The sequence below is a fragment of the Gobius niger genome (genome assembly GCF_951799975.1).
Source record: "Gobius niger genome assembly, contig: SCAFFOLD_150, whole genome shotgun sequence".
Lineage (NCBI taxonomy): Eukaryota > Metazoa > Chordata > Actinopteri > Gobiiformes > Gobiidae > Gobius > Gobius niger.
This window is the reverse complement of record NW_027639103.1, coordinates 43,028-54,200: the sequence shown is the minus strand read 5'-3', so window position 1 is coordinate 54,200 and position 11,173 is coordinate 43,028. Positions and strand designations below refer to the sequence as shown.

At 46.1% G+C, this 11,173-nt stretch overlaps 1 protein-coding gene across 1 annotated transcript in view; it reads left to right on the top strand.

Moving 5' to 3' along the window:
* Positions 1-1,726: 1,726 nt before the first annotated feature.
* Positions 1,727-11,173, top strand: part of LOC306982891 (copine-8-like) — a gene marked incomplete at its 3' end in the record, with an annotated part of 45,823 nt that continues 36,376 nt past the window's right edge. The window contains exons 1-2 of the mRNA XM_079583337.1: positions 1,727-1,837; positions 4,335-4,438. Of these exons, the coding sequence (XP_079439463.1) occupies positions 4,344-4,438 (95 nt within the window). The 5' untranslated portion in view covers positions 1,727-1,837; positions 4,335-4,343. The remainder of the gene's footprint in view (positions 1,838-4,334; positions 4,439-11,173) is intronic.

Sequence of the window (11,173 nt, the reverse complement as noted above, 5' to 3'; positions counted from 1 at the left end):
CTCTTTCTCTCACTCTCTCACTCTCTCACTCTCTCACTCTTTCTCTCACTCTCTCAGTCTCTCTCTCTTCACTCTTTCTCTCACTCTCTTTCTCTCACTCTCTTTCTCTCACTCTCTTTCTCTCACTCTCTCACTCACTTTGGTCTTGAGTCAGGTTCATGTCCTTTTTTAGAGCCTTTTTAGACACTAATGTAAAGCTCTGACATAAATGTGTCTCTTCAGTTCCTCTTGGACGTGTTTGCTGCTCCCCCCTCTGGTCACTCTCTGCCCCCCCCCCCCCCCCCCCCTCTCTTCCCCCCCCCCTCCCCCCTCTGGTCACTCTCTGCCCCCCCCCCACAGTGGTCAGACTGTTGACCGTCAGAGTCAGAGCTGTGTTTGTGTTTTGGTTTGTGCCTCTTATGTAACGTTTGGATGTTTGGACTGAAGCCGGCGCCTGCAGTGTGTGGTCAGTGTGTGGTCAGTGTGTGGTCAGTGTGTGGTCAGTGTGTGGTCATGTGTCAGTGATTGGGCAGAGTTATATATATATATATATATATATATATATATATATATATACATATATACACACACACGTGACTTTTTTTTCACATTAACTTTACGGCATTTTAACATGTTTACATATATACATAATACTGAACATACACTTGAAAAGGAGTCGTTAATGTTGGTTATTGTTGGTTATTCCATGGTCTGGGTGAATACTGGATTCTGATTGGCTGGTGCATTATTTTGGTGTAACCGCACACGTAGTCCGGTAGTTAAATCACTGGGATGTCACTCCGCTGTGGCGTCGCCATAGCAACGCCTGACACAGCTGAATCAGATAAAGGCGTAATTAGTGACTGACAGGAACGTATGAGATGGATTTAGTGTTTGCTAAATGTTTGTAGAGGAGAGTGAGCAGCTAGGTTAGCTACTGTTAATAACATATGAGCTTTACATTTCTATTGGAAACGGTTAAGGCTATTCATCATTTTCAGACAAACATAAAATGATCCTGCATTGAAGCATATTTGTCTGGATTAGTAAAGTCAAACATAAAAGTTTGAGTTGGGGCCCAGGTGTGAGCGACTCCACCGCAGCTGTTTCCATAAACAGTTGAGCTGGTTGAGCTAGCTAGCTTTAGCTTCAGGTTAAACCTTGTAAAAGGTAAATAACTGGTGCCCACGAGTGCCGCATATCGGTGTTTCCTTCCAGGGAAAAGTGTTTCCGGGTTAGTCCTGTTGTGTTGTGATTCTGTGCTGATGTTGTGTCGTTGAGCCTGACTGAGATCCTCGTAATAGCTGCGGAGAATGACTCGCTCTGAGACCAGCCTTCAGTGACCGGCTAATAACCCACACAAAATAGTCCCGTAGTCTGGCAGATTTAGTGACTTTAGTCAATGAAAAACACATTTATTATAAATGTTAGGTTTGTGGGACCCTGGTATAAGCGGATTAAACAACGAGGAGCCGCGTTAGACGTTATAATGCAGGAGGAACAACACTGTGTCGGGCGTTAGAACCGGCTAATGCGGCTCCGAGATGTTTAATCCTTACTTAATGTTGTTTAAGTAAGGATTAAACACCTCTGAGTCGTGCATTAGACGGTTCTAACGCCCGACACAGTGTTGTTCCTCCTGCATTATAATGGTTAATACTTTTTAATGCTGGTTAATGCTGGTTAATGTTGGTTAATGTTAGTTAATGTTAGTTAATGTTAGTTAATGTTAGTTAATGTTAGTTAATGTTAGTTAATGTTAGTTAATGATGGTTAATGGTGCTTGTGTTGCAGGGGGATCCCGGGCCGGAAGTGCGGGACACTGATCGTCAGAGCGGAGGAGCTCAGCAACTGCAGGGTAAAAAAACAAAACATGAACATCAGCAACTGATACGACTCAGGCCAGAAAACAATCACTGACCCACAGGACAAGGAAATAATCTGGCAGTAAAGTGAGGGAAATATAACAAAACCCCAAACAAACATGAATAAAGAACAGAGGCAGGGTTTTTGAATGAACTCGTCTAGTTGTTTGTTTTTTTGTTTGTTTGTTTGTTTGTTTGTTTGTTTGTCTGATTGAAACACGAGGCTCTTTCCAAACATCAGAGGAAGTTTTGGAGGGTTTTTGTCTCTTCATCTTGTTTTCGTGGAGGAAACTGAAACACCTCCTCAGACTGTGAGTGTCAGAGGTGCGTTGCCCCAGGGCACAGTCGCAGGTACAGTAACAGCTGAGGCGATGCGTTCACAGCCTCACGTGAGACTGGGGTTTATCGGTTTCCACGGAAACACCGGCAGCTCTAAAAATACCGGCAGCGGCGGCGCCTCATTCCAGGACTGAGGAACTAAAACGGAGTAAAAGCAGAAACACAATAATAACAATAACTGAAGCTCGAGTTTCCTCCTGCTCTGAAACGCTGACGCCGACGCAGCTATTTTCAGCTCAGAAAACGATGATTTTTCATTTATTTTCCCGAGTCTCGTCGTGTTTTCTCTGCCGTGACGAGGACGAGGAGGAGGATTAACTCTGCACACGGCTGTCTCCATGGAAACCACTAATAAAAATGGCTCCTACATGTGGCACCGGGATCCAAGTCTCTGAGAAAAAACCTCCTGAAACTGCAGAGGAAAACATGGAAACACAAACCAAACTCTGTCTTTAACATGTTTATCCAGGAAGTGACTTTTAGTTTGAAAAATAGGAAATATTTGGGGAAATTTCTGGAAAAAAAAATGACAACAGGAACATTTTACAACATTTGTGGGAATTTTTGAACTGGGTGAAATTTAGTAACATTTTGGAAGATTTATTAAAGAGGGGGTATTATGCTTTTGTCAGTCCCATAGCACCGTCTATATCTCACTACAATGATGACAAACCTTCTGTCGGTCTGTAAATGCAGTAAATTAGAATAACTGCCTTGTATAAAATGTCTCTCTCAAAATGGCTGCAGTGAATGTCTTGAAATCGGCCTCTGTCTCTTTAAGAACCTCTTAACTCCCGCCTGAACCGAGAGGATCTTTTTCCTCACGTCATCAGATTTTTTTTTCCATCATTTTTTTGCTGGGTGTTCAACTCATTTTTGTAACTTTTTACTCTTTTTTTTTTTTGTCATTTTTTGCAATTTTTTGTCACATTTCTGTCATTTTTTCCTCAATTTTGTATCGATTTTTTGTCATTTTTTCGTCATTTTTTTGTATTTTTTTGTCAAATTTTTAGCACATTTTTGTCATATTTTTAATCACATTTTTGCAATTTTTTTGTCATTTTTTCTCCCATTTTTCGTCAATTTCTTGTGACATTTTTGCCACTTTTTCATCCATTTTTCGTCACTTTTTTGTCACATTTCCATAATTGTTTTCGTCTCAGTTTTCCCTTAAAATGTCTTTATTAGCATTTTTTTTTTAAATTTCACACAGGCAGGATTTGAGGACAATATATTGGTCTAAAAAAAGTAAAAAAAAAATAAGAAAAAATGATAATAAAAAATTTTTTTGTCCTTTTTTGTTATTTTTTTGGTCAAATTTTGGTCGTTTTTTGGTCATTTTTGGTCATTTTTTCGTCACCTGTTTGTCACATCTTCACTGTTTTCTCAAAATGGCTGTAGTGAATGTCTTGAAATAGGCCTCTGTCTCTTTAAGAACCTCTGAGCCTTTAGACACGCCCCCTCCACACGCTGTCTGTGGCATCAGTGGGGAGGGGGTTCTGCTGAGGAGCAGTGGTTGGTTACTCGGCTGGTGACCAAAGCTCGGAGGCGTCTCCAGGAGGTGGGGGCGTTCCTAGGAGGACTCAGGCAAACCTATCCCTAAAATGGCCGCCATCAGAGTTTTTACAGATTACTCAGAAATACGTGAACGTGCCAAGGCAACACTTCAGCCATGTTTTTATGTATACAAGTGTTAAAGGGATGACTGGGGGGTCTTTCATCGCCCCCTGGTGTCTCTGGACAAAAAAACACTATTGCAACTTCCCTGCCTCCGACCCAGAGTCACCAACACACACTAATGGAATCACAAAGAAGAAGCTAACAGGCTAACTGTGGGCTAGCACCACTTAAACAGTATTTACAGATAAATAATGATCTCCATTGTATAAGTGGACTCCTGCAGTGGCGCTGACGGCCTCTAGGGGCAGGAGTTACTTAGTTCTGCTGTAAGATTTTGCTCCGTTTTCTTCACTTTGACATTTGTGTGATGTTTATAGTTTCACTTCCTTATTGGAGCTGACAGGAAGTGACATAGATGAAGGGAAGCCATCTTAAACTGTTGTTAAGGAAGCTGCTTTACCTTCATCTGTGTCACTTCCTGTCTGCAGCTTCTCTGTTCCACTGATTTCTCGTCTCGTCTCGTCTGTGCAGGAGTCGGTGATGCTTCAGTTCTGTGGAAACAAACTGGATAAGAAAGACTTCTTCGGGAAATCCGACCCGTTCCTGGTGTTTTTCCGAAGTAACGAGGACGGATCGTGAGTTGATTCTCCTGAACTTAACCTGGAACGGCGGCTTCGGGGGAATATTTGGGAGAAAATGAGGGAAATGAAAAAAAAAAGGGGGGAATGAAAAAAATAATTGGGAGAAAATTGGTAAATTAAAAAAAAAAAAAAAAAAAAATGAGGGGCTGGAAAATAACTGTATCAGGGGAAAAAATAAACAAAACATCATCTCATGTCAGAGGGATTTTAAGGGCCAGATCTTGTGGCGGCGCACGGGGAGGCGCACGGGGAGGCGCTCGCTGTATGTGCCATTCGCCTCCGCCACCTGCAGGGGGCGTCACAAGAGGAGGCGACTGCACTGATGGAAACACGGCTGACATTCACTTCCTCCTTTACATTGCGCTGTCTTGCGTTCTTTCTTAAGCCTTAGGCTCTCACAGCTCAAACTAAAAACTTTATTTACCCCATCGTGAGCTAAACCATGGTGAGCTAAACCATCGTGAGCTAAACCATGGTGAGCTAAACCATCGTGAGCTAAACCATGGTGAGCTAAACCATGGTGAGCTAAACCATGGTGAGCTAAACTATCGTGAGCTAAACTATCGTGAGCTAAACCATGGTGAGCTAAACCATGGTGAGCTAAACTATCGTGAGCTAAACTATCGTGAGCTAAACCATGGTGAGCTAAACCATGGTGAGCTAAACTATCGTGAGCTAAACCATCGTGAGCTAAACCATCGTGAGCTAAACCATCGTGAGCTAAACCCTTGTGAGCTAAACCCTCGTGAGCTAAACCCTCGTGAGCTAAACCATCGTGAGCTAAACCATCGTGAGCTAAACCCTCGTGAGCTAAACCCTCGTGAGCTAAACCATCGTGAGCTAAACCCTCGTGAGCTAAACCATCGTGAGCTAAACCCTCGTGAGCTAAACCATCGTGAGCTAAACCATGGTGAGCTAAACCATGGTGAGCTAAACCATCGTGAGCTAAACTATCGTGAGCTAAACTATCGTGAGCTAAACCATGGTGAGCTAAACCATGGTGAGCTAAACTATCGTGAGCTAAACCATCGTGAGCTAAACCCTCGTGAGCTAAACCCTCGTGAGCTAAACCCTCGTGAGCTAAACCCTCGTGAGCTAAACCATCGTGAGCTAAACCCTCGTGAGCTAAACCCTCGTGAGCTAAACCATCGTGAGCTAAACCATCGTGAGCTAAACCCTCGTGAGCTAAACCCTCGTGAGCTAAACCCTCGTGAGCTAAACCCTCGTGAGCTAAACCATCGTGAGCTAAACCCTCGTGAGCTAAACCATCGTGAGCTAAACCATGGTGAGCTAAACCATGGTGAGCTAAACCATGGTGAGCTAAACTATCGTGAGCTAAACTATCGTGAGCTAAACCATGGTGAGCTAAACCATGGTGAGCTAAACTATCGTGAGCTAAACTATCGTGAGCTAAACCATGGTGAGCTAAACCATGGTGAGCTAAACTATCGTGAGCTAAACCATCGTGAGCTAAACCATGGTGAGCTAAACCATCGTGAGCTAAACCATCGTGAGCTAAACCATGGTGAGCTAAACCATCGTGAGCTAAACCATCATGAGCTAAACCATGGTGAGCTAAACCATGGTGAGCTAAACCATCGTGAGCTAAACCATCGTGAGCTAAACCATCATGAGCTAAACCATCGTGAGCTAAACCATCGTGAGCTAAACCATCGTGAGCTAAACCATCGTGAGCTAAACCATCGTGAGCTAAACCATCATGAGCTAAACCATCGTGAGCTAAACCATCGTGAGCTAAACCATCGTGAGCTAAACCATCGTGAGCTAAACCATCGTGAGCTAAACCATCGAGAGCTAAACCATCATGAGCTAAACCATCGTGAGCTAAACCATCGTGAGCTAAACCATCGTGAGCTAAACCATGGTGAGCTAAACCATCGTGAGCTAAACCATCGTGAGCTAAACCATCGAGAGCTAAACCATCGTGAGCTAAACCATCGTGAGCTAAACCATCGTGAGCTAAACCATCATGAGCTAAACCATCGTGAGCTAAACCATCATGAGCTAAACCATCGTGAGCTAAACCATCGTGAGCTAAACCATCGAGAGCTAAACCATCGTGAGCTAAACCATGGTGAGCTAAACCATCGTGAGCTAAACCATCGTGAGCTAAACCATCATGAGCTAAACCATCGTGAGCTAAACCATGGTGAGCTAAACCATGGTGAGCTAAACCATCATGAGCTAAACCAGGTGAGCTAAACCATCATGAGCTAAACCAGGTGAGCTAAACCATCGTGAGCTAAACCATCGTGAGCTAAACCATCGAGAGCTAAACCATCGTGAGCTAAACCATCGTGAGCTAAACCATCGTGAGCTAAACCATCATGAGCTAAACCATCGTGAGCTAAACCATCATGAGCTAAACCATCGTGAGCTAAACCATCGAGAGCTAAACCATCGTGAGCTAAACCATGGTGAGCTAAACCATCGTGAGCTAAACCATCGTGAGCTAAACCATCATGAGCTAAACCATGGTGAGCTAAACCATCGTGAGCTAAACCAGGGTGAGCTAAACCATCGTGAGCTAAACCATCGTGAGCTAAACCATCGAGAGCTAAACCATCGTGAGCTAAACCATCGAGAGCTAAACCATCGTGAGCTAAACCATGGTGAGCTAAACCATGGTGAGCTAAACCATGGTGAGCTAAACCATCGTGAGCTAAACCATGGTGAGCTAAACCATCGTGAGCTAAACCATCGTGAGCTAAACCATCGTGAGCTAAACCATCGTGAGCTAAACCATGGTGAGCTAAACCATCGTGAGCTAAACCATCGAGAGCTAAACCATCGTGAGCTAAACCATGGTGAGCTAAACCATGGTGAGCTAAACCATCGAGAGCTAAACCATCGTGAGCTAAACCATCGTGAGCTAAACCATCGTGAGCTAAACCATCGTGAGCTAAACCATCGTGAGCTAAACCATCGTGAGCTAAACCATCGTGAGCTAAACCATCGTGAGCTAAACCATCATGAGCTAAACCATCATGAGCTAAACCATCATGAGCTAAACCATCGTGAGCTAAACCATCGTGAGCTAAACCATCGAGAGCTAAACCATCGTGAGCTAAACCATCGTGAGCTAAACCATGGTGAGCTAAACCATGGTGAGCTAAACCATCATGAGCTAAACCATCGTGAGCTAAACCATCGTGAGCTAAACCATCGTGAGCTAAACCATCGTGAGCTAAACCATCGTGAGCTAAACCATCGTGAGCTAAACCATCATGAGCTAAACCATCATGAGCTAAACCATCATGAGCTAAACCATCGTGAGCTAAACCATCGTGAGCTAAACCATCGTGAGCTAAACCATCGAGAGCTAAACCATGGTGAGCTAAACCATGGTGAGCTAAACCATGGTGAGCTAAACCATGGTGAGCTAAACCATCGTGAGCTAAACCATCGAGAGCTAAACCATCGTGAGCTAAACCATGGTGAGCTAAACCATGGTGAGCTAAACCATCGTGAGCTAAACCATCATGAGCTAAACCATCATGAGCTAAACCATCATGAGCTAAACCATCGTGAGCTAAACCATCATGAGCTAAACCATCGTGAGCTAAACCATCATGAGCTAAACCATGGTGAGCTAAACCATGGTGAGCTAAACCATGGTGAGCTAAACCATGGTGAGCTAAACCATCATGAGCTAAACCATCGTGAGCTAAACCATCGTGAGCTAAACCATCGTGAGCTAAACCATCATGAGCTAAACCATCGTGAGCTAAACCATCGTGAGCTAAACCATGGTGAGCTAAACCATGGTGAGCTAAACCATCGTGAGCTAAACCATCGTGAGCTAAACCATGGTGAGCTAAACCATCATGAGCTAAACCATCGTGAGCTAAACCATCATGAGCTAAACCATCGTGAGCTAAACCATCGTGAGCTAAACCATGGTGAGCTAAACCATCGTGAGCTAAACCATCGTGAGCTAAACCATGTTCACGTCTCCAGAGAAACAGAGCTGCAGCGTCCGCTGTGTCGCGGATCGGCCGCGCTCGGCGTGAACGCGAAGCAAAACAAAAGCACATGTTCACCCCCCACTCCCACAACCACCCCCTGGAGGCGGAGTCGATCTGGTTGGAGGAAAATGTGTGTCTCCACCCACTTAAATGCGCTAAGTCTGGAGTGAGATCACAAAGTGCTGCTACTGAGGCAGAATGTCACGCTATCGTCTCCGTACAAGATCGGGCCCTTAGTCTTTAGTCTTTCAGAACTGCAGTTTCAGAACTGCTTTTACCTTATGAACCTTCACGGCCCCTTCGCTCCTCCTCAGGGGCCTCCTAGTTATTCCTAAAGTCACAAAAAGACTCATGGTCTTTCCAATATCACGGCCCTCGCCTCTGGAACCACCTGAGGAGGAGCTCAGACCTGAGGAGGAGCTCAGGGCTGAGGAGGAGCTCAGACCTGAGGAGGAGCTCAGACCTGAGGAGGAGCTCAGACCTGAGGAGGAGCTCAGACCTGAGGAGGAGCTCAGACCTGAGGAGGAGCTCAGACCTGAGGAGGAGCTCAGGCCTGAGGAGGAGCTCAGACCTGAGGAGGAGCTCAGACCTGAGGAGGAGCTCAGACCTGAGGAGGAGCTCAGACCTGAGGAGGAGCTCAGGGCTGAGGAGGAGCTCAGACCTGAGGAGGAGCTCAGACCTGAGGAGGAGCTCAGACCTGAGGAGGAGCTCAGACCTGAGGAGGAGCTCAGGGCTGAGGAGGAGCTCAGGGCTGAGGAGGAGCTCAGACCTGAGGAGGAGCTCAGACCTGAGGAAGAGCTCAGACCTGAGGAGGAGCTCAGACCTGAGGAGGAGCTCAGACCTGAGGAGGAGCTCAGACCTGAGGAGGAGCTCAGACCTGAGGAGGAGCTCAGACCTGAGGAGGAGCTCAGGGCTGAGGAGGAGCTCAGGCCTGAGGAGGAGCTCAGACCTGAGGAGGAGCTCAGACCTGAGGAGGAGCTCAGACCTGAGGAGGAGCTCAGACCTGAGGAGGAGCTCAGGGCTGAGGAGGAGCTCAGACCTGAGGAGGAGCTCAGACCTGAGGAGGAGCTCAGACCTGAGGAGGAGCTCAGACCTGAGGAGGAGCTCAGACCTGAGGAGGAGCTCAGGCCTGAGGAGGAGCTCAGACCTGAGGAGGAGCTCAGACCTGAGGAGGAGCTCAGGGCTGAGGAGGAGCTCAGGCCTGAGGAGGAGCTCAGGGCTGAGGAGGAGCTCAGGTCTGAGGAGGAGCTCAGACCTGAGCTCCTCCTCAGACCTGAGGAGGAGCTCAGGGCTGAGGAGGAGCTCAGGGCTGAGGAGGAGCTCAGGCCTGAGGAGGAGCTCAGGGCTGAGGAGGAGCTCAGGCCTGAGGAGGAGCTCAGGGCTGAGGAGGAGCTCAGGTCTGAGGAGGAGCTCAGACCTGAGCTCCTCCTCAGACCTGAGGAGGAGCTCAGGGCTGAGGAGGAGCTCAGACCTGAGGAGGAGCTCAGACCTGAGGAGGAGCTCAGGCCTGAGGAGGAGCTCAGACCTGAGGAGAACGTTCATGTTTTTAAGAGCAGCTCCAGACCCACCTCTTGAGCTTAGCCTTTAACTGACTAATCTATTTATTTAGTCCTAATATATAAAATATATATATGTGAGGTTGTGCAGGCGCATCGTTTTAAATGTTCTGTAAAGCACTTTGTGAGACCTGTCGGTATGAAAAGCACTTTATAAATAAAGTTGGATTGATTGATTGTCAACACAGGCTTGTAAAGCGCAATGTAAATGTAAACCATTATCATTGTATTGTTATTTAATCTGCCATTTTGAGTAGATTCAGTGGATTTCTCTGCTGTGGCTTCAGGGCTGGGAGTCGCCCCCCCCTCCCCCTCCTCCGCCCCCCCCCCCACATGTATTCTTAGCTCGACCATAACGACTGATTCCTTTGTGAACTGCATTGATTGGAGCGATTGTCTCGGACTCTGATCTGCTTCCGTTCCTCTCGTTCCATCATCTCCTCTTCAGTGGCTCCTGCAGACTCACAGACTCCGCCCACACAGACGCATCGGCCATTAAAGGAATGAAAGCACGTTGGCGGACGATGACAGAGGCACATTAAAGCACATTACACACGAGAACAAACTAAAGCCGCACTTAAAGGTAATCAGGGTTATTGTCAGAGTCGCCGGGAGAACGTTTCAGAGACTTTCCGCTGAAGGAGCCTCAGAAACACAGAGGAACCATCTAAGAGTCGAGCTTTATCTGTGTCTGCAGGAGCGAAAGAGCCGCCGACCGTCCGGCAGCTGAGAAACAAACACGCAGTCAAACAGAACTCACTTACCACTTACACTAAAGCTTTATTAGAGTCCAATTCAAGTCACGCACAGGAATTTACTTTGTTCAACAGGAAACTGACTCTGACTGTCAAAATAAAAGCACACATTAAAGGGATAGTTCAGTATTTTTGACATGGGGCCTCGTTTCCTCGTTATTTTCTGTGATTCATGCAGTTCTTGTATTTGAAGAGTTTCGCTAATGCTAGGCTAGTGCATTTCTATGGTATCAGCTACTTGTGTGAAGTTAGCCCCCCATAGTGTCCGATTCACTCCACACTAGTGTCATTGTTTAGCTCTTCGTTTGAGATATTGATCATTGATTGGTAATTGGCTCAGGTCTTGGTCCTGGTCTGGTCTTGTTTCGGGTCTTGGTCTTTGCTTAGTTTTAGTCTGGGTCATGGTTTGGGTCTTGGTTTGGTTTGGTC